Source organism: Diceros bicornis, chromosome 6, assembly GCF_020826845.1.
Source record: "Diceros bicornis minor isolate mBicDic1 chromosome 6, mDicBic1.mat.cur, whole genome shotgun sequence".
Classification (NCBI taxonomy): Eukaryota; Metazoa; Chordata; class Mammalia; order Perissodactyla; family Rhinocerotidae; genus Diceros; species Diceros bicornis.
The window spans coordinates 58710262-58735312 of NC_080745.1; the positions used below are offsets into that span (position 1 = coordinate 58710262).

General features: G+C 51.4%; 3 protein-coding genes across 4 annotated transcripts in view; all 3 read left to right on the forward strand.

Annotated features, from left to right (window-relative positions):
* Nucleotides 1–6481, forward strand: part of EXOC6 (exocyst complex component 6) — a 182735-nt gene extending 176254 nt beyond the window's left edge. Inside the window, exons 21-22 of one of the 2 annotated variants that reach the window (XM_058543542.1) lie at nucleotides 3989–4101; nucleotides 5222–6481. In XM_058543542.1, coding sequence (XP_058399525.1) covers nucleotides 3989–4101; nucleotides 5222–5354 — 246 coding nt within the window. In that variant the 3' untranslated portion in view covers nucleotides 5355–6481. Of the gene's footprint in view, nucleotides 1–3988; nucleotides 4102–5221 lie in introns of those variants that run through there. The other variant, XM_058543544.1, reaches the window with a different exon arrangement.
* A 1260-nt stretch (nucleotides 6482–7741) lies between these two features.
* LOC131407264 (cytochrome P450 26C1) lies at nucleotides 7742–16152 on the forward strand. Its single transcript, XM_058543547.1, has 6 exons — nucleotides 7742–8398; nucleotides 8949–9173; nucleotides 9649–9924; nucleotides 11309–11464; nucleotides 13434–13763; nucleotides 15775–16152. Exons 1-6 carry the CDS (start codon nucleotides 8195–8197, stop codon nucleotides 16150–16152), a joined length of 1569 nt encoding a protein of 522 aa, XP_058399530.1. The 5' UTR covers nucleotides 7742–8194.
* A 4254-nt stretch (nucleotides 16153–20406) lies between these two features.
* LOC131406803 (cytochrome P450 26A1) lies at nucleotides 20407–24840 on the forward strand. The gene is made up of 7 exons (XM_058542685.1): nucleotides 20407–21123; nucleotides 21321–21545; nucleotides 21795–22085; nucleotides 22174–22332; nucleotides 22835–22969; nucleotides 23544–23696; nucleotides 23945–24840. The coding sequence occupies exons 1-7, from the start codon at nucleotides 20935–20937 to the stop codon at nucleotides 24284–24286; spliced, it is 1494 nt and encodes a 497-aa protein (XP_058398668.1). The 5' UTR covers nucleotides 20407–20934; the 3' UTR covers nucleotides 24287–24840.
* Nucleotides 24841–25051: the final 211 nt, after the last annotated feature.

The following is a 25051-nucleotide window of genomic DNA, read 5'->3' on the forward strand; positions in this document are numbered from 1 at the left end:
CTTCCTGTCACACTCTGCCTCCAGAGCAGTCATGTTCTTTTTAAACCATCCCAAAGACCAGGGATTGTGCTGCTTGGTCAAAACAGGCATGGATAGCACCCTATAGAAATGGGCTCAGTCCATAAATCTGGCTTGGCATAGTGTTAGGTAGGACCCAGGAATAATGTCCTAGTTTTTTTGTTACATCTTTCACTTCAATAGAACTGTGCTTTAAAAAGTCAAGAAGGACCTTATAATTGTTATGGATGAGGGACACTGGTGGACCATTCAGAAATATTAGTGCTTCTTTCGCCAGGAAGATCATTTAACTCAATTAACATTAGACCCAATGCTTTATCATCAGGGAATCTATCCTCTTTACCAATGCCCCAGTGAAAGCCTGGGAGAGATGAAGGGAAGTCAGTTGACTGCATTACTTGCCCTAGTTTGCCTGCAGGCCAATATTGGCCTTTTTCAGAGAGCTGTCAGCATAAGCCAAAGTGGTCTGTAGGTTGCTCATTTTTTGTACTGAGGAAACCTAAGAAAAAAGCTCCCAAGTAAGCCTGGAATAATGGTCTGGCATCATCAGTCAGTTATTTCTTGAATATATACTGAGTTGTTAGATTCTCCTGGACACACTTGATGAGTTTGTCTGCCTAGCTCTGTGAAGTTTGTTTCTATTTATTAAATGCAGTATTAAATGCATTCTATTTATTAAATGCATTTGAAAAACCTTTAGACACATGGAAATGAGAAATCAGAATATGAGATCAGCATGCTTGCTGGCCCCATCTTTCCTCTCCACCTAGATCCACCTTTGGGCATAGACTCTGAAATGGTGCTCAGGTCTACAGCCGCTGAATTCATGGTCTAAGAATAATGAGCAAGAAGTCACCAGCTCCTTCATAAATCAGTAGTTTCCATCTTCGTCTTAAATTGATAGTAGCTTCCTCATGTGTTACTGTAGTTTAAATTACTAGGATTTTGTGTGAATAGCATTTTTTCTTTATAATTTCTTCATATTAACATCAAAATATTACTTGTTTCCTCGTTAACTGTCTGCCTCCCCACTTGCCCCACTTAAAATGTAAACTCTTTGAGGACAGGAAGTTTGTCTCATTCAGTACTGTATCTCTGGGCTGGCCCCGTGGCTTAGCAGTTAAGTGCTTGTGCTCCACTGCTGGCGGCCCGGGTTCGGATCCTGGGCGCACACCGACGCACCGCTTCTCCGGCCATGCTGAGGCCAAGTCCCACATACAGCAACTAGAAGGATGTGCACCTATGACATACAACTATCTACTGGGACTTTGGGGGAAAAAAATAAATAAAAAATTATAAAAAAAAAATACTGTATCTCTGGTGCCTAGCACAGGAGCTAGCACGTTATAGGTGGGCAGGCAATATTTGTTGAATGAATAAATGAATCTTATCTACGTTCTTGGCCCTTTAATCCACACTGGCAATGCATTCCTTAACCATGAATGTGCAAATTTATGCAGATTTCCATAGAGTTCTGCAAGTTAACTATGCACGATATGTAATTCTGTGAAGTATGAGTGTAAATTTGAAAGCATGTACATTTAGATTTGTCTACATGTGAGCAGGTAGGTTAAATTTTATGATTCCTGTAATTTGTAGTGATAAGAGATTTGCATATGAGTCTGTTACCATATGTGAAAATTGTAAGCATAATATTTCTTTATCTAGGAAAGTCTGTTTTTGTGCTGTAGAAGAACCAGTTCTGTATTCACAGTTGGAGTTGGTGTAGGTTTTAAATTCATTAAGTGGGCTCCTTCTTTCCCACTTGGGGGTAAGTCAGCCCAAGAGAAAAAGAGACTTATTTTAAGGCCTCTTCCTCTTCCAAATCCCAGAGGTCATGTTGCTAATGCCTTTGGAAAGAAAGGGAGATTACAGCCAGTGTATTAAGTGGTTACTTTCTGCTGACTCTGCGCATGCCCACACACACTTGTGCAAATACATGCATATACCTGAAACAGGAGTCTTTCAAAATGAGGCTTTTGTTAACAATTGTGTGAGTATTCATTATTGAAATTTATTTTAATATATAAATACGTAAACCTTATTTCTAACTCTAGAGTTAACATGTGTCTGTTCTGGAATATTATGAAAATGAAGAAGACAATAACAGTTACCCATAATCCCACCACACAAATAACAACCATTCTTAACATTTTCTTCCAGTCTTTCTTGATGGGTTTTTTTGGTAATTTTAGTAGCAACATTTATCATAAGCATCTTCCCAAACTATTTGAAATTCTGTGTAAACATCCATTGTAATAACCACGTGATATTCGTCTTGTAGATAGATATACTTTACTACTTAATCATTCTCTTAATATTGAGATTGAGGCTGTTTTCAGCTGTATTTTTTTCGTTCAGTTTTTGATAACACAAATAACATTTTTGAGATTAATATCTTTGTTCATAAATTTTTGTTTACCATTTTTATTATTTCCTGAAGTTAGATTCCTAAAAGTAGGATTACTGAGTGAAAGGAATGGCCATTTTTATAAGGTTCTTAAACACATATTGCAAAATCACATTCCAGAGAAGTTATACCAATTTACATTTTCACCGTTGGAGTGTATGAAAGTAACTTTTCCTCCTTGTGAGAGAAGGGAAAAAAGTACTTGTTTCCAAGCAACAGTCAGAAATTACACAGAACTTGAAATAAGTTTCCTTTCTTTTTCAGACAGTATATTCTTTTAATATCATCTCAGTGTAGTTTCTATACCAGTGTTTTAATTTTTGGTATGGCCTAGAATGTTGTCTGAAAGAAGATAGTGTGACTTTATTAATTTAGGACTTAATATTTTCATTATAGAATTTTCCTCCTTTTACAGTGAAGTCTCTATTATTAGCTATCTGTTGGATGGAAATGAGTCACACAAGTCCAGTACCTTCCTAGGAAGAGCTGGTTTCTTGTAGCCTTTCTTTAGGTTTTAATCACCGCAGAAGTTTTATCTGTTGCAGAGTCAGTGGGTTGGCTCACATATCCTATGAGTAAATACAAATGCTTCCTTCATTTGAAAGCAAACCCAATACAATCCTTACTTATCAAGTGAGTTAAAACAAAAAGAAAGAACAATATAAAAACTGAAGGAAGGTAGTAAGTAAAGCATTTAACTTTCTGAAATGATTCAGATGGGGATAGGAAGTGGGTTTTAAATGGCTTAAAGGGGATTAGGGTTTTAAAGTTGGATAAAGAGTTTGGTGCTTTGGTTTAGGCATGGCATTGCTTTTAAAAGATTACTTCCATATTTGACAACAGTTCTAACTGGAGATTATAAAGCAAATAGTCGATTTTAAAACGCTACAGAAAACAAGAGGGTTTCTTTTTTGTTGTTGTTTGTTTATACAAAATGATCTGCTCGAGTTCACAGGCTGAGTCCTGAAGCCCTCATTTCATAACACTGTGGAGGATCTATCGCCAGGGAGAATCCAGCAGAGCTTGTTTAATGCACTTAATTGAGATTATCTGAGCTTTTGTTTTAAATTACTTTGGGAAAAGTCTAGGTGCAAACGGCTTCTTTAAAAAGGTAAACATACTTAACCTCTAAGAAAAAAAGGTTAAATTTAAGTTCTTTAAAATTCTTCAGTTAGCAGCACCAACCCTTATTAATTAAATTTGAGTAGGAACTGAAATTTGAGTAGGAACTGAATAAGTATAAAGATTAAATCTCTATACATCAGTACAGTGTTAATGTATTAACTGTTTTCATTATTTTCCAATTATTTGAAAACGCAATCAAGTATTTTATTAGAAAAGCAACCCCTGACAATTTTAGTAATTTCAAAAGTAAAAAGATAGTATATTTTATTTTGGTTATAAAGTGTAGTTAATGAAGTTTAAAAAGTGAATTTTCTTATTCTGTTCCATCTAAGAAGCAGGTCGTATTAAAATGGATCAAGAATGGCATATACTTTACGTATTAGCTGTGGGCAAGTAGCCAGAGGTTGGTTTAACCTTTTCCCCCATCTTCCTCAGCTCCTTGACCTGTTTATGGTTTGGGATTGGTCTACTTATCTAGCTGATTATGGACAGCCAGCTTCTAAGTACCTTCGGGTGAATCCAAACACAGCCCTTACTCTTTTGGAGAAGTGAGTATCTTCTGAAAACTTTTTTGAGTAACATTTTAGTATTTTGTGATTCAGTGATAATTGAAGAACTAGAGATCTTCATCAAAAGAGAAGTGTCTATATGGAGCTTAAAAACTCAGTCCATTTTAATGACCAAAGCACAAGCCTCTTTCTTTCTTGCCTTTCAGTGTTGGTGTAGTTTTATACGAGATTGCTGTTTATGTTGATATGAACAAAACATTTTCCCTATTATATCCTCAATAGCAGGCTTAATTGACCTTAAAAATATGTTTATGGAGATAAGTGAGAATTGGAGCTATTTTTTAAAAAATACTATAATAACAGGAAAGAAAGTATTTTGTGAAATGTGGCTAGGAATTGGAGTGTTTGCTACCAGTGCTGTCTAAATCCTACCATTATGGACTTGGATTCTTTGCAAGTAGAGAAGTATGTAATTTGTAAAAATAATATAATAAAAACTGAAGTAACAGGACATTTACTGGTACATCTTGCCCAATTAAAAATAACACAAGTTTAGGTGTTACTTTTCCCTCTCATTATGTGGCAGAGTTTCTTTTCACTCAATCATATTTCAAGTATTGCTATTAAAATTTTCAATTCTTGAATTAAAAGTGTATATTATTTTCCCAGATTTCAAAATATCTGTGGTGTATTTGATTTGAGAGGACAAAAAGAACTTTTAAAATAAATGTAAATTTATTTTCCAATGCCATGAAACACCACTGAGGCAAAAAAAATTGCTGCTTTAAATTTTCTAATGTTATTTTTCCTTTCACCTTGTCTTGCTATGAATGTGATTTGCAGAGTCCATAGAGGGTATGTATTTTAGCATACTTTATGGAATGATATTAGAAAATAGTATGATATTAGAAAACTTAACATATTTTAGATTTACATACTAATGCAAGAACACCACTTCATCTAGAATGTAAAATAAAGCTGCTAATTTTTTGTGTGGTTGCTATCTTTGTAATTTTATTAGTACCTATTTTCTTTGAAGTATATTTTTCAAGCATAGGATTAGTGTGAGATAATTCAGAGCATGCCAAGATATTTTACTTGTGACAGCATAACTTTTAATATCCTTTTACTAAGCTTCTTCATTCACATATATTCCTAGGATGAAAGATACTAGCAAAAAGAACAATATATTTGCTCAGTTCAGGAAGAACGATCGAGACAAACAGAAGTTGATAGAGACAGTCGTGAAACAACTGAGAAGTTTGGTGAATGGTATGTCCCAGCACACATAGACTTCACGTCGCTTGTACTCGGTGACACCAAATCCATGACTCAGCGTCGATCTCTGACAGGCACTGGTCGTGGTACAGTAATTTGCAGAATTCAAAAATAGAGAAAAGACACTGATGAGAGCTTAAACAAGAAACAATAATAAATATCATTTGTATGGATTTTTAAATAATTGAATACTATTTTATATATGGAAAACGTGACATTAATTTTTTTCACTTTTAGGGAAGAAAGGCAAAACTGTAATACCTAAATCAGGTCAAAAATTGTATATGAAACAGATTGTAAATACATTAGAAAAACTTATGCCTCTACATCTAAGTATTTTTTTCTATTCAGACTTGAATGATTTTTCTGTTTTTTCATCAGTATCTGGTTTTCGAATGCAATCATGTCTGATATAGGAGTATTTCACTGTCATTTTCCAGCTTTTAGCTCTTATTTTCACCTAAATAGAATTTAAGTAGACTAAATTTTCTAATTCTGCTGGTTCTGAGGGGTAAATAGACAAATCTTTAAAGGTCCCTGAAATCAAACTTGATTTAACTCAGTGAGAATGTAATTATTTGTTCTACTTGGGTGGTTTAATTTAATCATTCTGAATATGAAGAAAAGGTGTTTGGATTTTCTAAAGATGCTCTGTTATTTCTGTTCAGCAGGTTTAATATTTCTAACTGTATTGTTTGTAGCTGACCCCATTCTAGGATTGGTTTGGTTTGGTTTGGTTGGAGTTAAGAGAGGACAGGAACTAAGTGGGGCTCAGCACTTCAGATTCGGCTTGTGCTGGGAGAGGGATGTTCCTGCGCACATAAGCTACCACAGGGGTCAGGTTACTTTCTTCAAGTGGATCTCAGTACCACATTCTCACTGTGGAAATAAGCCAAACCAAATAAACTTGGGAAAACCTAAAACAAATGTACACTTTCCTTTGTGTAAATTACGGTGGTCCAAATGGTAATATCAAATCTGATCCTTACTTTCTCTTCATTGTATTTATGCTGAATACTCCTTTTGCATTTTCAAGATTTATGCCTGTAAGAAACTTATACTTGACTCTGTAAAATAAGTATAAAGAATATGTACATTTCTTGATTTTGTGATGAAATATTAAAAAGGTTGAGCAAGTAGTTGAAAATGCGTTATTACATCTCTTCAGAGCTTCCCGATTTAAGACAATTGCTTCCTTTAGAAAGGCTCTTATTCCCTACTTACTGGAAAGGGAGTGTCATCAAAACAAAGAAGATAAGCATTTATTCTCTTGACCATCTTTTAACCTAAAATATTTCACATTTTAAAAAATATTACATGGAAAACAGTAATTCTTCAGGCACAATAAAGTCTGGAAGTTATGAGAGGAGCGGTGAACAGCTAGCTCTCTGAAGACTGGAATGCCCCTCTCGTGCCTTACCCAGCGCTCCAGGGCACTCGAGATGTCTCCCCGCCTTTGGCTGAGACATCCCCGGGTTCGCCGAGACCTTTGCCCTGCTTGGAGCAGACCATTGTATGTCCTCTGTGATGGTCTTGAGGAGTTCACTTGACTCTTCTCAGTAATACAAGCACTCTGCATTTACCCCCACCCCTCGGGTTGAACTATAGGGACAGGGACGCGCGAGTCCTGGGGCATTTGGAGCCTTCAGACGGGACACAAAAAGCCCGAGACGCAACCATGTAGGCTGGGGCAGAGGGGTGAGGGGGTCTCCGGAGGGGAGCGAACGGTGAATTCGGTCCTTCAGACCTGAAAGGCGCCCGGAGGTATCTGTTCCTCGTGGGCTTAGGGTGTCTCTGTGAAGCTTTGGGCAGGAAGGACACTACCATCTTTTGAAGGATTTCTGAAGTAGGAGATCAGAGACTGGGGAGGGGTGTGGGTTGGCGGAAAAAACGACCCCGGCTATCCCTTGTGGGCGCTTGCGATGCCAAGGCAACCATCGAAGACGGCAATTTCCCCGAAAGAGAAACAGAGCGAAGGGGAGAAACCCCAGCCCTTTAACCTCGGAGTGCCTGGATGGGAAGGGGCACCCAGAAGCTAGAGAGTGGGAATCCCATAGTGCCCGCATTAGCTCGCTGAGCTGAACTCGCCCACCCGCCGAGCTGCTGCGTAGAGCCTCAAGTTCTGGCGCGAAACCGCAGGCCCCGCCCGAGGAGCCGCGGGGCGCGGCCCCCAGCCGCAGCGGCTGCCACTCCCTCCTCCTAGCCCCGCGGTGAGCGCGCCGCTGCCCACCGCCTCCAATCGTTACTCTGCGTGGAGCGCTTTAAATATGCATAGGCGCGTCACGTTGAGTGAATCGGGATCAGTCCGTAGGGAGGGAGCCAATATCTATATAAATGTGTCTAGAGTGGGCCGAAAAGGGTTAAAAGACTGCAGGAGAGAGAGAGAGGTGGGGTGGGGGTCTACAGGCGGGGTCTACAGCCCTGGTGATCGCAGCCTAGGTTGGCAACACCGGTGAGTTGCTCCTCTCTTTGCCCTCCCTCGCTGTTTCTATCCAAGGAATGCTGACCCCGGGAGGAGGTGGGAGGTGCGTGCGGATACTCGGCGTGAGCGGTCCCGAGGCTGCCGGCACCCGGCAAGGGACTGGCATTTTGGCCTGGAAGCCCTCGGACTCCGGGAAAAGTCCTGAGTGCGCCGGCATAGAGGAAGGCATTTTCCCTGAGGGCGCGTGGTCACTGCTGCTTTCCACTGCCACTCTACTTTTAGAGCGAAGTCCTTGTCCGAGGTTATAAATCTCGGTTTTGGCCTCCAGTCCCCAGGCTTTTTCTGCCCAGAACAGGTGAGCCCTGCCCGCTGCCGGCGCCCCCGCTCTTGCGCCTCCTGCTCTCTGAGGGACCTGACCCCCGCATCCTCGCCATGTTCCCCTGGGGGTTGAGCTGCCTGTCGGTGCTGGGGGCGGCGGGCACCGCTCTCCTGTGCGCCGGCCTGCTGCTCAGCCTGGCCCAGCACCTCTGGACCCTCCGCTGGACGCTGAGCCGGGACCGGGCCTCGGCCCTGCCCCTGCCCAAGGGCTCCATGGGCTGGCCCTTCTTCGGTGAAACGCTGCACTGGTTAGTTCAGGTGAGCAGTCCGTCCTTCCCCGCACCCCAATATGGCCCCTTCTTCCCTGGCTCCCACTGGACTCTCCTCGCTCTCAATGCGCCCAGGGTTATTAGCCAGTCTCTTCCATCGCCCAGGGCCCCAGGGAGCATCCCCTCGCCTTTGGCCAGCTGCTGCCTGGAAGTGACTGCATGACACTGGAGTTCTCCCCAGCGCAACTTAAACACATCCCAACACAACGCGGGGGTGAACAGAAGGGTTCTAGGAAGGAGTCTGAGGAGCATGTCACCCTATTCCTGCAGGCGTAGAGTCGGGAGTCGGGGCGCGTCTCAGCCACGAGCCTTCGGGCGCTCACGTCCCCCTTCAAATCCCCACTTTCCTCATCTCACCAGTGGGAACAGGAGCATCTGTATTATTCCCATGGGGTAGTCGCCAGGCCCATTTGCGGCTCTTTTGTAAAGAGGAACGCGCCAGCTGGAGCAGGGAGTTATCAAGGGGCACTCGGGAGCCTGGGCCAGATCCCCACCCGAGGCCCAGCGGCCCCAGCCTCTTCGCTCCGCCTCGCTCGCAGGGCTCGCGCTTCCACAGCTCTCGCCGGGAGCGCTACGGGACAGTGTTCAAGACGCACCTGCTGGGCAGGCCGGTGATCCGCGTGAGCGGCGCCGAGAACGTGCGCACAATCCTGCTGGGCGAGCACCGCCTCGTGCGCAGCCAGTGGCCACAGAGCGCGCACATCCTGCTGGGCTCGCATACACTGCTTGGCGCGGTAGGCAAGCCGCACCGGCAGCGGCGAAAGGTGAGCCAAAACTAGAGAAGCGGCCGTCAGACCCGCGGTGTTCAGGCTTCTGCTGTGGGCCAGGCCGGGGCTAGGTGTTAGGAGTACACTGTGAACCTGGTCGGGACCCCTGGCTAACGAGTGGGTGGCCTTGAAACAGTCCCTTACCCTCTCCGGCTTCGGTTTATAAGGCCAGGACTGGGACTTAAAGGTCCTTTCATCTTCGATCTTCTGTGACTCTGATACCAGAAGCGCTGGAAACAGACTTGGAGAGGGGTCAGGTACGACTTCCTGGAGGAGGTGGCAGCTGGAGCCTGGATGGATGGGAGGGACTGTGTACATCAGAGAACTAGAGGGAGTGGTGCGAGCAAAAGCCAACACGTTTAGGTCCGAGTCGCTTAGAAGAGAAGGCCGAAATTGGCCTTCCGGCTCCTCTGGAATCGCCAGACAGAGGAGGCCGGGCCGCGGCCAGAGCTGACCCCGCGCGCCCCCACAGGTCCTGGCGCGAGTGTTTAGCCGCGCGGCGCTGGAGCGCTACGTGCCCCGCCTGCAGGGGGCGCTGCGGCGTGAGGTGCGCTCCTGGTGCGCGGCCCGCGGGCCGGTCGCTGTCTACCAGGCCGCCAAAGCACTCACCTTTCGCATGGCCGCGCGCATCCTACTGGGGCTACCGCTGGACGAGGCGCAGTGCGCGGAGCTGGCCCGGACCTTCGAGCAGTTCGTGGAGAACCTCTTCTCACTACCCCTGGACGTGCCTTTCAGCGGCCTGCGCAAGGTACTGCCGCCCGGCCCCAGACCTTCCTCTTGGGGATCCCCGGCGTGGGCGGGTCTCCCAGACGAAGACTAGGCTCCATCGGCGCGTCCCACGCGTCACATCTGCTGGGGGACGGAGGCACTGCCCAGGGTGGGGAGGAGGCGTGGTGTGGCAGTGGGCGCCGGGCTAGCTTCTGTCCTGACTCGCTGCGTGACCCGGGGCGGGCCACACATCCTCTCTGGGCCGCGCCTGCCGGGACGTGCTCCGGCCCCAGCAGCCGCCGGCTTCCCGACTTTGGGTCTCGGTGGCACGCGCCCGGCCAGTCAGCCCAGCCCCTCCCCAGAGCGGCGCCTCCTGGCCAAGCCTCCATCGCCTCTTTGGAAGCCCGTATGGCTGCGCAACGGACGGGAACAGTAGGGCCGCAGACAAGCCCCAGGCCCAGCCCGGCGCCAGTCCGGGTTGGAGAGGGGTGGGTGCCGGCTCCCCGCCAGCGGCCCGGGGCCCGCTAGTTGCTGGATCGGAGAACCGCGGCCTCTTCAGACTTAAGAGCGACGGGCCGCGCCCAGAGAGCAACTAGGAGGCCCCATCCTGCCTTTCCTATCTCCCTGAGCTGGGGCCTCTCACTGTGCCAGAGCACTGGTTTTCATGCACCTGAATAAAAATAAGTTATGTCTGAAGGGGCATGCTGTGGGCTCATCGCCTTGGGTACATTTTCTGATTTAATCCTCTCAACCTGCAAAGTTAGTACAGTATTCTCATTTTATTGATGAAGAAACTGAAGCTCAGAGAGGTTAAATGACTTACCCAAGATCACACAGCTAGTACAGGCAGAGGCAGGATTTGAACCCCATCTCCTCTGACCACAAAACCCGAGTGCTCAGATGCCTTTGCTGTGCTTGCTCCCTGAACTCTGGAGGGGCACCCGGCCTCTTGCCTACCCCTTTACAGAGGCTGATGCTTAGAACATCCAATAGTGTCCTCCAAACCAGAGCTTTTCTGGGTGCATCAAGGTGTCCCGTCCTCTCTGCACTGGTGCCCACTGCCCCTGCTTGAGCCTAGTGCAGGGAAAGGGCTCTAGGCATGGGCACTGACAGCTGTGTGACTCTGGGCAATGGCTTGACCCCTCTGAGCCTCAGCATCCTCCCTTCAGGATGACAGTAACTGTTTGCCTTGTCTCAAAGGGGGCTTGTGATACTCAAGAAAGAATGATGTGTAGGGATAGTGGACACATTCCTGAGCATTTATTGAGCCCCTACTGTGTGTCAGCCATGGAGCTAAGCTGGGAAACTGTTAACACCAGGTTCTTAGCAGAGCCAGAGCAGCCCCGGCAAGATCTGGGGGGAGGTGCCCAGGCCTAGCCCTGTCAGCCTTCCTGCCCCACCTGTCTTCTCTCCTTGGGCATCAGGGCATCCGAGCGCGGGACCAGCTGCATCGGCACCTGGAGGAGGCCATTGCAGAGAAGCTTCATGAAAACAAGGCTGTGGAGGCAGGTGACGCCCTCGACGTGATTATCCACAGCACTAGGGAGCTGGGCCGTGAGCTCTCAGTGCAGGAGCTGAAGGTGGGTGGCGGGAGGGCTTTCCTTCTCCCCTCCTTTGCATTCCTAGCAGGTCTCTCCACTCCTGCTGCATCCCGGGACGGGAGCAATGTCCTGTTTGGCCCGGGTTTAAGCCACAGGCACGTCTCAGGAGGAGGGGAAAGAGGTGCCTGGGTTCCAGTCATGGCTCAGCCACACTCACTAGCTCTGTGGCCTTGGGCCAGTCGCCATCCCTCTTAGTGGGAGCGTTGAAGGCATGAATCCTAGGCCCTTCCTTATAGGTTATGGCCACAAACAGCTCTGCTCCCTCCTCCTCCTTCTCTGTCATTCTTGGCCTTTGCCTCTGCTGTCCTCCTGCCTATGAAGGGGAACTTCACTAACAGCTCAGGGTCAAAGTCCACATCCTCCCTGAAGCTCCCCTCTTTCTCTCTCCTTCCATGACCCACCTTGGCACTGCTACCTGTCTGTTTTGCCACTGCAGGATCTCCCTTACAACTAGAACCCCTCCCCATGGTACGCAGAGCACATGTAGTGGAGGTAAGGAGGGAAGCTTCAGAATGGCCTCCAGGACCTGCTCAAGAACCCAAAAAGGAGTGGAGAGGTTAGGGGGCAGGGGAAATTTGGAAATGGGACACCTCAACCCTTCTGAAAGCAACTCCCATCCTTTCTCTGGGCCTCAATTTCCCACTTTCCACCAGCCATGAATGGTGGGACTTAGCCTTAGCTTCTTCTCTAAGAATGGGGTTAATAATGTCTGTCCTGACTTCTGGGTGGTTGTGCGTTCTGGCAGAGTCAAAGGGGTTAGAAGTAGATGACATATCAGTGCCCATGTCAGAGCCCACTCATGTGGGCTCATGAGTCCTGGGGGAGCCCGCGGATAGGAACAGTTCTGGGCTGTGAGGAGGAATGGTGTGGAAAGGAGTGGACCGTCCCTCTGCCTTGACAGGGCTGAGGAGGGGGTGACAATACCTTCCAGGTTCTCAGGAAGAGACCCACTGGCCAGGAATCTTCAGTTCTGGTCTGGGTATCAGGGGCAGGCCAGGCAGGCTAGACCTGGCTAGGGAGGATGTTGCGGCTGCAAGGTCTCTGTCTTAGCTCCCCATCATGTCCAGGGCAGGCAGGCAGCCTTGGATTATGTCATTTATTCCACAAATGTTATTATGTACCTATCTCATGTCAGGCTCTGTCCTGGGACTGGGATATAAGGGGAGCAAAACACAGCCTCTGCCCTTGAGGGGCAGGAGGGGAGGGGTACACATTCATTCTGTGATCACACCATCTGTATGAACCCAAACTGTGCGTGCTGCCAGGAAGGAAGACGCCGGGAGCTGGGAGGGCAGAGGCAAGCGGTGAGGGCTGGGGCCTGGAGGATGAAGCCACCAAGCCCCTCCTCTGTCCTTTCTGGGCAGTGCAGGCGGGGCAGAGGTTTAGTCACTCACCGGGACCTCTCCAGTCAGCGGGAGGAGGCAGCCATGAGGCTGGGGCTGCTGCAGATGCCTTCCTCCGCAGTCACTGTCAGGACGCCGGGCTGGGGTGGCAGACAGCACCACCCGGTGGAAAGAGCCCTGGAGCCCGCCCGACCGCTGGGACTACTAGCTGTAGGGCCCCTGAGCACCTCTGGGAGCCTCAGTTTCCAACCCTGTAGAACGAGGGCAGTAACTGTGCCTCTCAGGGGTGGGGTGAGAATCGAATGCGTTAATACACTTAAAGCACTAAGAAGAGCGCACAGAATAAGTTCCTAGCATTATCTCTGGGAACCCTCCCAAGCAAGAGGAGCGATCCTGGGTTTGCCGGTTGCTATATGTGGCTTTCCCAAGTGGCTGACTTGGGATTCCATCGATTCCGGGACCGCGCGCGGAGCCGCCACAGCAGCACATGCCGGCTCTCTGCCCTGTGCGCGACGGTCAATACGGGCCCTCTGCGCCTCGGCCGTGGGGCCGCGAGGCCAGGGTCCCACCGACGGAGACTCAGCGCCGCCCGGGCTGTCTTGCAGGAGTCGGCCGTGGAGCTCCTCTTCGCCGCCTTCTTCACCACGGCCAGCGCCAGCACGTCCCTCGTCCTGCTGCTGCTGCAGCACCCGGCGGCCGTCGCCAAGATCCGGCAGGAGCTGGCGGCGCAGGGGCTGGGGCGCGCGTGCGGCTGCGCGCCGGGGGCGGCGGGGGGCGACGCGGGGCCCTGGCCCGACTGCGGCTGCCAGCCCGACCTCAGCCTCGCGGCGCTGGGCCGTCTGCGCTACGTCGACTGCGTGGTCAAAGAGGTGCTGCGCCTCCTGCCGCCCGTGTCCGGGGGCTACCGCACCGCGCTGCGCACCTTTGAGCTCGACGTAAGTGCGCCGCGCGCACCCGCCGGCTGCCTGCCGCCTCCGCGGGACCTGGGCGGGCGGAGGGCGGTGGATCAGGACGGCGAGGTCTCCTCTTCCCCTCTCAGAGCCTCCGTTTTCCCGACTGCAAAACGGGCTGAGCCCTGTTCCCTTTCCTGGATCCACGGGAGGGGCGCAAAGCCTGGCGAGCCAACAAGGTTAGGGAGCCCGTGCACTTCACCTTTTGGCAGCAGTGCGGGTCAGTCAACTCGAATAGAGCCGAGTTTTAGAATAAAAACATAATTTTCTTCCCGCAGCACCCCCTTCTTAGCCAGTGAGTCTAGGTGGGGTACAAAGAAAGCCCTCCACTTTGTCTCATACCCCACCCCTCTGGCTCCCTCACAAGATCAAGGAACCAATCATTGTTCGCTGTCTAGCGCTCTGGCTAAGGCCATATTCCAGGGAAACGGGGCAATGAAAATATGGGTTAGAATCTGTTAACGGTCCTATCAGGGTGGGCAAGGATGTTAAGGTCTAGGCCTGGCTCCATCTCTGGGAGACCCTGGGCAATTCCCTCACCCTGGGCCTCAGTTTACCCTCTGGATGGAAGTGTCTTGGTCCCTTCCAGCTCTGACACTCCAGGCGGGGTCAGGGCTGTGTAGCACAGTGGCAGCATCGGGGAGTGGAGCCCTAGCATTGCCAAACTGAGGGTGTTTGCCTGAATGGCTGTCGTGCAGTCCCCTCTACCCCCAGCTCAGTAGCTGTGAGGCTCCAGGCAGAGAGTGGCACCTCCTTCCCTACCCTTACTTTAAACAACTAACATCGTTGCACATTGTGTACTAGGCTTGAGGGCATGGTAGGGACTGGGATTCTGCCCTGGAGGAGCTCCTCATGGAGAGAAAGGGGACCAGGCTGACAGCTTCATCCCAAACAGTGCTGTGAGGAAGAGATTGGTCTCCAGTGCCGAATGGCACCAAAACATTTTGGGAGCTGGCATTTGAGCTGCAGCAGTGAAGGGTTAGGATGGGGACAGCACACCACAGAGAGGGGACAGCCCAGACAAAGGTGAGTAGATCAGTGAGGTGTTTAGAAATGTCTTGGATGCTACATCTTGGAATTCAGTCTCCATTCTGCAGGCACTGGGGTGCCCTACGGGACCTTAGGGAAACAGGGAGAGGAGCACAGGTCTGCCCAGTGAGCAGAGGGCAGGGGTCTTAGCCATCCTCCAGTTTACAGGTGGGAAAACCGAGGTCTAGAGAGCAGAGAGAGCTCCTCGGTGATTCTAAGATCTTCTGCCCGCCTGTTGAGAACCTCCAAGTAGACACTCTGGAGCCTGTTCAGGCGAGGGAAGCAGCTGATAGTCAGGGAGTTGGAAGACATGTCAAAAAGTGGAATAGTTGAAACAGCTGGAGGTGGGCAGAGGGAACATGAAAGCTGCCTTCCAGCATTTTAAGGACTCGCCCGTCTAATTCTCCTGCACACTTTCTTAAAGTGCAGCTACCAGACCTGAAATTATGGTACAGCTGAGGGATGGGGAGGACAGAGAGGCAGCTTTCAGTTCAGTGCAAAGAAGAGCTTTATAATAAGCTGACCATAGAGGAATGGGGGTCCTTGTCTGCGTTGTACGGGCCCAGGCAGCTGGTAGGTGCCGCACTAGAATTTAGGTCTCCTGATCTAGTGTCAGAAGAAAAAAGAAAGACAAAAACAAAACAGAAACAAATGACAATAGATCACATTTACTGACCACTAATATATATGCCAGATCCGTTATTCTATCCTCACAACAACAAAATGGGCATTTTTGCTCTCATTTTATCAAGAAACTGAGGCTCAGTGAGATTATCTAGCCCAAAGTCACGCATCTCACCAGAGAAGGAGCTGAGGTTGGAACGCAGAGCCGTCTACTAGCTTCCGGGTTAGACGCGCGTTCCTGCCGGTTTTCAGAAGCTTGTTGGATGCATCCGGGGTGAAGGGTCAGTTCAGGCCCCGCTCCCAGGTGCCTAGTGGTCAGGCGGGTCTCCTCACCTCCCCGCAGGGCTACCAGATCCCCAAGGGCTGGAGCGTGATGTATAGCATCCGAGACACGCACGAGACGGCCGCGGTGTACCGCAGCCCTCCCGAGGGCTTCGATCCGGAGCGCTTTGGCGCGGCGGGCGAGGATGGGCGGGGCGCCTCCAGCCGCTTCCATTACATCCCGTTCGGAGGCGGTGCGCGCAGCTGTCTCGGCCAGGAGCTGGCGCAGGCGGTGCTCCAACTGCTCGCCGTGGAGCTGGTGCGCACGGCGCGCTGGGAACTGGCCACGCCTGCCTTCCCCGCCATGCAGACGGTGCCCATCGTGCACCCGGTGGACGGGCTGCGGCTGTTTTTCCACCCGCTCGCGCCTTCGGCAGCGCGAGATGAGCTACGCCTCTGACTGGCTGCGCGGCGGGACAGGACTTGGCCAGTGGCAGCGGCGCCCTCGCAGCGCCGCCCATCTGCCGTTCCCCAGTGCCAGGTCGGGCACTCGTTCAACAAACGGTCACCGAATGAGGCTCTGTGCTGGACTCCGAGGGAGGGGAAGCACGAGCCACCGGCCGGAGAAGCGCCCAGGCTGGTGAAAAGGTGCCTCCTGCGCGCTCCGCGCCCTGGGGAAGGAAAGGTCATGCCTCTTAAACCCTTCCCAGGATCTCGAAGCGGGGATAGAGGGAACAGATCTCCACTAGGAGCTAAGGGGCCTCGCCTTCCCCCGCCAAACGCGGGAGGGTGCATGGGACATGGGGCCGCGGAGAGGACTGCGCCTCATGGACCGTGCCAGAGAATCAGCGCACTCGGCCTGCAGCGCTTGCGAGGAAGCAGGGACGCCCAGAGCGCATCCCTGGCCTGGCTTTGGGCCATAAGAAGACACACCGAGAAGGTGCCCAACGGAAGGCCCTCAGGCTGCTGGCCTCCGCTTTGTGCGCCATGGCCACTCTGCCGGTCTTGGCGGAAACTCAGAACTGTGGGCGCTTCCAGGGCTCTAAACGGCTCAACATCACCGGATTCTGCTGGAGACTTCATAAAGGAAAAATTCATACTTCAAGTACGCGTTTAATCTTCCCATTTATACAGGGGAGAATAGGCCCATGGAGATGTCTCCAAGGCTGGATTCTTTTCATGGGAGGTTGAGACATAATCACAGAGGTTTGGGATATTTGTACCCAAAACAACAAGGCCAAGAAATAAAGTTTCCTGGCAGCAGTTGAGCCAGGAGACTAGGGCTTAGCTGGGCAGCTGCTCCCTGTTGCAAAGGCATGGGGTGGAGTGTGGGGGACACGTGGGAAAGACCCCCCTGAAGGACCCACCCCAGGGTATACCCAGAGAGGGGCTGGGAGCTGGGGCAGCTGAGGCCCAGGCTGCCAAAACTTCCTTCCTGAATTACCTTTGTGATAGCTGGCTGCAGAGGCCTTCTGGTTTGCTACTTCAACTTCCTCTGTTAGAGGAGAAACTGGGGAAAGACTCTCCTGAGGAGCCAGCACTGGGCTCCTGGACTGCTCCGCCAGTGTTCTCCACCCCATCACTTATCCCCCTGCTCCAGCCTCTGGGCCTGTGGCCACCATGTAGGTCTCAGCCCTTTCGTCTTTTTGTAGTGACGCCCAGGTTGTCTTAAGTACTGTCTCTGGACTTTTCCAACACAGAGGTTCCACCACTGTTTAAATCAAAGACAAGAGCCTCCAGTGTCATCATTCCCAAGAGCCCACTTCATCTGCCACCCATCTTCAGACAGGCAGAGGCAGCTGGACCTGACGGGTGAGCCAGGAAAGTGCTACCCAGGCCCGAGCTGACCCCTTAGTGAACCAGAAGGAAGCTAGTGCCCTCCTGACCTTACGCTTAAGGTGGATCCTGGGGCCAGAAGGAAAGGGGGAAGCAGCAGGCGCAGGCAGGGTCGGTGGTTCAAGAGCGCAGCGGGCCCTTCCTAACTAGGCTGACACCGCCATAACCCTCATCCAGGGCAATTCATCACTGGCTGCTGACCGCAGGCCCAGCGCCAGGCCATGGGCTCGAGAGAGGCTGGAGCCAGCAAAAGTGGTAGAGCTGGGACCTGCCCTCAGGGCGCTCCTGAGGCTGCAGAGACAACAGCCTGGCCTGCCTGAGAAGCTCCACCAAGGTGAGGTGGCAGGAGGACCAGGGCTTGGGATAGATTCTGATTTCGGGAGAGAAGAGAAATAGGGGGAGAGGGCTCTCAAAAGCCCTGACGGTGTAGCTGGTTCCAAGAGACCTGGTTTACCTGCTCTGGAATCTGTCCCAACTATAAGCCCCAGTTGGAGGGGCAGCTCCAATTATACTCTAATTTCCTGTGCATATGTCATTTTCAGTAGTTTCAAGCACTATCTGAGCTCCTGTTTTAGTAGCTCCAGACTCTCTGAGGAAGGAGCAGACGTGGTCCTTGCCCTCCTGGACTCCACATGCTCACGAAGGAAGGACGTAGACAATGAATAAACTAGCAAACAGAAGAGTAAGAACATGTCGGATGGTGCTAAGTGCTGTAGAGAAAATAAAACAGGCCTGAGGGCTGAACTCGGGGCGGTGGGCGGAAGACTTCTCTGAGGAGGTGACAACTGATTTTGGAAGGAACCAGCCAGTGGTGACCTGGGAGAAGGGTGCCCCAAGCAGAGGGAACAGCAGTTATAGAACCCTGAGACAGGAATGAGTGCTCAAGAGATGGGAAGACGGGGTTGGCAGGAGAAAAGCGGAGGAGAGGTGCCCTAGGTTACCTGACTCCAGTCTGCCTCTGGGTCCCCACTCCCCTCCCCCAGAAAAAAACCACTCCCCCCTCCTCAACTCTTAGCAACAGAGAGGCTGTTTTGTAAACATCTTGGAAACATTTTGTTTTCCAATGAACCAACTCCCCTCCCCGTCCACCACTACCCAAAAAAGCTTGGCGAGATTTTCAGGTCAAAGTTCTTATTGGGCTGGTAATTTATTGACCTCTTCCCCCTTCAAGATGTTCTTTAATGATCTTCACTCTCCCAGTTAATCCTTTCCTGCCGGACGTCCCCCACCCCCGGACACCCCCGCGGGTCTCGATGGGCAGATAGATTAAAACATTTCTCCCCCCGTGGCAATTTCCAGAGCGCAGGCCCCGCTCATCTTGTGACCCAGGGCGCGCTGAACTTGGCGAGGTGGCCCTGCAGAGTTCACTCGGATGTCACGGTCCGGCCTGCAGGGGTCAGAGGCGGGTCAGGCCCGAGGACTGGGAATGGGCCCCAGGTCACGCCCCCGCTCACCAGCTTTGCTCACCCGCCCCAGGCACTGTCCAGAAAGGGGCGGGCCCGGGGTTTCTGAGAATTACCTCTAGTGCATCTCGGCCCTGTTCCTGCTGGTGCCTAGAAGTTAGCTGGCACCGTTCACAGTCGCCAGATCGTTAGAAGAAATGACAGTGGGAGAGACCCTTCCCTAGAGCCTCTGACAAGCCAAGTAGGGTTATCGGAACCTTTGGCTCTCCGAAACATGCCCTGTGGCAACCTGGGCTTGGAGCGTTGCAGGGACTGTGTGGTCCCTACGACTCTGCAGACATTTCCCGATCCCGCCGGCTTTGGGGACCATCGCGGGAGGGCCGCGTATTTAACAGCTCTCAAGATCAAAGAGTTTTCTGTCTCCAAGGGACGCTTTCCAAGGCGTGCGGCGTGCTCCTGCGACAGCCGGTGTTCAGTTTTAAACAAACGTACATCATTCTGTTTAGTTTTCGGCGCCTCTGGTGCGTTCCGCACTCAAACCAAGGGAGCGCTGACTGGTTCGAGACGGTGTGGCTCGGGTGAGCTCCCCGCGGCGTTGGCGATCCAGGCATTGGCTGCACTGGCAGCAGATTGTAGTTGGGCAAAGGACAGAAGACCCGCTTCCCAGTACGGATTCCCTCAACACTCCCATTAGCGGCCGGCAGAGGCCTGGGTTTAGGACCCAGCACCCCTCTCACCTGGGTGGCTTTACGCTGGGTGGGAGCTGGGACAGCGAAGGAAGGCTCCAGTGCCCCCGTGCAGGTCCTCCTGGTAATGTAGCCTAGCGTGCCTGGAGCTGGGAAGAGTATTTGCAACCACAAGCCCCTTTTGGAAACTCACAACTACGTCGAGGTGTATACAGGGCGGGAATGAGGTGTGTACAGGGCGGGAGTGATCGCCTCCATATTAAGGGGTGGAAACAGGCGCAAGGATGTGTGGTGACTTGACCAAGGTCAGGCAAGTAGAGATGGAGCTGGGCCTCGGAGCCCCGATTCCCGGACTTTCTTTCTTCTCTGTCTCCATATCCTGCTAGGACTAAGGACTGGCTTCCCCTCTGCCTAGCTGAGGCCGCAAGCCCCGGGGCCCTCGGATTGCCGCCTGCTGTGGCCTGATCGCAGAGCGCTGGTTGCCGAGCCGCGGATGAATTGCCCCTGCGGTCCCCTACTGAGGCGTCAGGGTCGGGGCTCAGACTTGTGCAGGGTTGCACTGGAGTCCCGAGGGACATGAAGGCTCTCGTACCCTTAAGTAGGTGCTTCCAAGACTTCATGAGTGCAGGCCTCCTTGAGGGGGTTGGGGAGCTGGGATCCCGCAGGTCATGCCTAACTCCCCGCAGCTCTCCCTCGGGTCCTGGCCCCGGGCTCTTCTGCGGGATCTTAGGAAGAGTCGGGAGGCCTGCCTTTTGCTCTGCGTTCTGGACCTCAGTTTCCCGACCAGTGGGACGAGGCAGCTGGACAATCCCTGAACACACTTCCCTTTGCTTCCCTAGCAGGTGGAAGGGAGCCCATGCGGCGCCTGTAAACGGAAAACAAGTGAAGGCAGCTCTGGGCTGCGACCGCCCGTCGGACCCGGCGGGAGGGATTCCCAAGGGACCGCCAGCAAGCCCAGAGCTCGGAGTTCCCGCTGCTTGGAGCCGGGTTCGGCCCCTGGCGCCATCTCGGAGCTCCGCACACCTTGTATGGGGGAGGCAGGCTGCTCCTAGCCCCGCGCCCCAGGAGGCGCGCTCCGAGGGAAGCCGCCAACGCGCCGCCTCTGCCTCGGCGCGGAACAAACGGTTAAAGATTTTGGGCAGCGCCTCGCGGGAGGGAGGAGCCAGGGGCCCAATCCGCAATTAAAGATGAACTTTGGGTGAACTAATTTGACCAAGGTAACGTGGGCAGCAACCTGGGTCGCCTATAAAGCGTGCGCGCGGCGGGGTTCGGAGGGCTGGCGGCGGCGGCAGGTGGCGCGGGAGGCCACGGCGCGCCATGGGGCTCCTGGCACTGCTGGCCAGTGCGCTCTGCACCTTCGTGCTGCCGCTGCTGCTCTTCCTGGCCGCGATCAAGCTCTGGGACCTGTACTGCGTGAGCAGCCGCGACCGCAGCTGCGCCCTCCCTTTGCCCCCTGGAACTATGGGCTTCCCCTTCTTTGGGGAAACATTGCAGATGGTGCTACAGGTAAGGGAGCTTGGGGCGGGACAAGACTATTCTCCCGAGCCCGACTCGGCTCCGGGCTTCCACTGAAGCCTGAGTAGGCGCCCCCGGGAGGGAGGTGAGGAGGGAGGTGACTATGGTTAGGATCAGGACTAGTCGGAGGCGCAGCGCTCCCCGGCGCCCCCTCACGCCCGCCTCTCTCCTCCGCTTTCCTCTCACAGCGAAGGAAGTTCCTGCAGATGAAGCGCAGGAAATACGGCTTCATCTACAAGACGCATCTGTTCGGACGGCCCACAGTGCGGGTGATGGGCGCTGACAACGTGCGGCGCATCTTGCTCGGGGAGCACCGGCTGGTGTCGGTCCACTGGCCTGCGTCGGTGCGCACCATCCTGGGCTCCGGCTGCCTTTCCAACCTGCACGACTCCTCGCACAAGGAGCGCAAGAAGGTGAGGGCGGGGGTGCAGGCGCCTGGACAGGAAGGGGGACCCTATTCGCTGGAGGGGTTCAGGCAGATAGATGCTGGGCGAGGGCTGGCTGCATGAGGCGTCGCCTAGGACCCTCTCAAGCGCAGTTTAGCTTTCTCAGTTTGGAAGTGCCTTGGGTCTGGCGGGATTGGGGGGTGTGGAAGGGGACCCCGGAAGGCGAGAGGGGCAGATGGGGCCCAGTTTTAAACCTCTCCCCTCCTCGGGGCTCAGGTGATTATGCGGGCCTTCAGCCGAGAGGCGCTACAATGCTACGTGCCGGTGATCGCGGAAGAAGTAGGCAATAGCCTGGAGCAATGGCTGAGCTGCGGCGAGCGCGGCCTCCTGGTCTACCCCCAGGTGAAGCGCCTCATGTTCCGCATCGCCATGCGCATCTTGCTGGGCTGCGAGTCCCGGCTGGCGAGCGGCGGGGACGCTGAGCAGCAGCTGGTGGAGGCCTTCGAGGAAATGACCCGCAATCTTTTCTCGTTGCCCATCGACGTGCCCTTCAGCGGGCTGTACCGGGTAAGGGCAATATGCAGGGTGCAGAGCTAGGGGACTGGGGACACGGGTGATTGGGGTCTGCTTACTGCCATGGGCTCTCTGCGCTCAGGGCGTGAAGGCGCGGAACCTCATCCACGCACGCATCGAGGAGAACATTCGCGCTAAGATCCGCGGGCTGCGGGCGGCGGAGGCGGGCGGGGGCTGCAAAGATGCCCTGCAGCTTTTGATCGAGCACTCGTGGGAGAGGGGAGAGAGGCTGGACATGCAGGTGAGTGAGGAAAGGCACTGCGGAGTTTGTATCCGCTGGCTTTCCAACCGCGGTTCCCGGTGTCCCCAAAGCGCCCTCCTGGGGCGCAGCTTCCCAGAGTGGGCAGCCCGCCCAGACCCCAGCGATGGGACCCCGAAGGTTGAGACACCGGATCCGGAGAGCTATGGCAGAGGCTGCAGCGAGCAGGGAGAGTACTCTAGCCCTTTCAGATTTTAAAGGGAAAGTTGAAATTTGCAAAATGTAAATAAAGAATCTTGGGCGATTTAAATACAACCAAGGCTTTAACTCAGAGTTCCTGGTAGAGTGGGATCTTACTGGCCTTCCTGCTCTAGCTGAACTAAAGAGATTTTGCATTTTGTTTACAAATGTTGCTTTCCTTGACTTTCTGTCAGCAAACTTTTAGCCTTTCTCATCTTGCCTCCAGAAGTCTCAGTTCGGTTCTGAGTAATCACTCTAAAACTGCACAGAGACTTGTAAAATCGCTCTCTTATTCCGTTCTCAGGCACTAAAGCAATCTTCAACCGAACTCCTCTTTGGAGGACACGAAACCACCGCCAGTGCAGCCACCTCTCTGATCACTTACCTGGGGCTCTACCCGCATGTTCTCCACAAAGTTCGAGAAGAGCTGAAGAGTAAGGTAGGGGGAATCTGGGGGTAACTTGTTAGCTTAAGAAACTCATCTGCTCCCTAGCTAACTTCCCAATAAGTAAGTGTGCTGCCTCCAGGGAGTAATTTCAAAGTGAAGGGCCAAGGGGTGGGTGGGCCAGTGGGGAAAGACAATTAGCCTTGTGAATAGAAAGGAGGGAATCTTGAGCTGTGATCCCACGCCGGCAGGCAGGGTTTGACCTTGTATTCCTACCCCTCCAACACTTTTTGCAGAACCTTGGATATTTTCAGATAGGTTCCACTTTCTTGGATTTGTGTGTTCAAGGGCATGAACAGGGGACTCCTAGGGGGGTGGTGGTGATGGGAGGGAGAATGCTTGGTGGTTCTAAATGGTGAGCAGCATTCACTTGGAATTGTAAATGGATAGTGGATTTGCGCCAGAGGGTGGAGGCAAATGGTCACTAGCTGCTCACTGTTTCCCCCTCACACTCTCCCATCATGGGGCCCTTTGGGTTTAGCCGCCACTTAAACCCTGTTTACGTCTGCTGGGCTGATTTTATTGGGGCACAAAATAACAGTTCACCTCTCTATGACTGTTTTGATAGGGTTTACTTTGCAAGAGCAATCAAGACAACAAGTTGGACATGGAAATTTTGGAACAGCTTAAATACATTGGGTGTGTTATTAAAGAGACCCTTCGACTGAATCCCCCAGTTCCAGGAGGGTTTCGAGTTGCCCTTAAGACTTTTGAATTAAATGTAAGTTAAAAGTTCTCCCCTCCCCTTTTGTTGTGGTTTTAAATCTCCCCTTGCTTCCCTGTGCATTGGCTTAAATTTCTTATCCTGCCCCATGTGCACACTGAATGTCTGTCTGTCTGTCTCTCGCCACTACCACCCTTCCCCTTTCTTTCAACTCATAACCCCTTCAAGGATATCAGTGAGAGCTTTTTGTTGTCGAAAGTCAAATTCCAGTTTGTCAGCCGTTGGGACCTCATAATCTTTTGCAGGGATACCAGATTCCCAAGGGCTGGAATGTTATCTACAGTATCTGTGATACTCACGATGTGGCAGATATCTTCACCAACAAGGAGGCATTTAATCCTGACCGATTTATGCTGCCTCACCCAGAGGATGCTTCCAGGTTCAGCTTCATTCCATTTGGAGGAGGCCTTAGGAGCTGTGTAGGGAAAGAGTTTGCAAAAATTCTTCTCAAAATATTTACAGTGGAGCTGGCCAGGCATTGTGACTGGCGGCTTCTAAATGGACCTCCTACAATGAAAACCAGTCCCACCGTGTACCCTGTGGACGATCTCCCGGCAAGGTTCACCCGTTTCCAGGGGGAAATCTGATGGGTGTGAATGCCCAGACCTCAGGCTTATTTGAAGTGTACACATGAGTTTTTACATAGTGTCCTGTTGATTTTATTATATTTAATTGCAAAATGTATATTATAATATTTATATGTCTCTACTACAGTACCACAGTCTTTAAATATTAAAATAATGAATTTGGATAGTTTCCAAATAAATTAAAATTTGAAGGTGCTTGTCTTGCATTTAAGATTCCTGTGGGGGAAAACTCACCGGTTTTGTATTTGTATATTTAACTAGATTTGTAAATGTCTACATGCGTGGTTTTGTCATCTGTGCATATCTATTTTCTATGAGGAAGAAACTTTAGCTGTTTTTTCTCTTAACAATTAGAAATATATATTATATGTGTGTGTGTGTGAGTTACTCCAAAGGTAACTTTGTAAATTTTTCTATGGTAATTTAGATACCCTATTTGGAAACTTTATCCAAGTTAATTTTAGATTTTTTTTTGTTTGCTTTACGTTAGAGAAAGATGAATTTGAAAAGATAACCCTTTGAGAACTATCATGTTCTGATCTAACACTTTTAGTCATACACTTATTATGTTTAATAAACATAATGAATCTGTGTTGTTGCATAGTGCCAGAACTGTTTTCTGAAGTTAAAGTTTTAGGTGAGACAAAGCCAGTCACTCTGATCATGAACAATTATTGACTAAAACGAGACCAAAAAATCTCTCATTGGTTTCCTTGACTCAGAAGTGGCAGATGAAAACAGTATTGGAAAAGGACAGTCTCTGGT

Coding starts and splice junctions, on each gene's coding strand:
- LOC131407264 (XM_058543547.1), top strand. CDS start 8,195: ATGTTCCCCTGGGGGTTGAGCTGCCTGTCGGTGCTGGGGGCGGCGGGC. Junction 9,174..9,648: donor CGCACCGGCAGCGGCGAAAG/GTGAGCCAAAAC, acceptor GCGCCCCCACAG/GTCCTGGCGCGAGTGTTTAG. Junction 9,925..11,308: donor CTTTCAGCGGCCTGCGCAAG/GTACTGCCGCCC, acceptor CTTGGGCATCAG/GGCATCCGAGCGCGGGACCA.
- LOC131406803 (XM_058542685.1), top strand. CDS start 20,935: ATGGGGCTCCTGGCACTGCTGGCCAGTGCGCTCTGCACCTTCGTGCTG. Junction 21,546..21,794: donor CGCACAAGGAGCGCAAGAAG/GTGAGGGCGGGG, acceptor CTCGGGGCTCAG/GTGATTATGCGGGCCTTCAG. Junction 22,086..22,173: donor CCTTCAGCGGGCTGTACCGG/GTAAGGGCAATA, acceptor CTCTGCGCTCAG/GGCGTGAAGGCGCGGAACCT.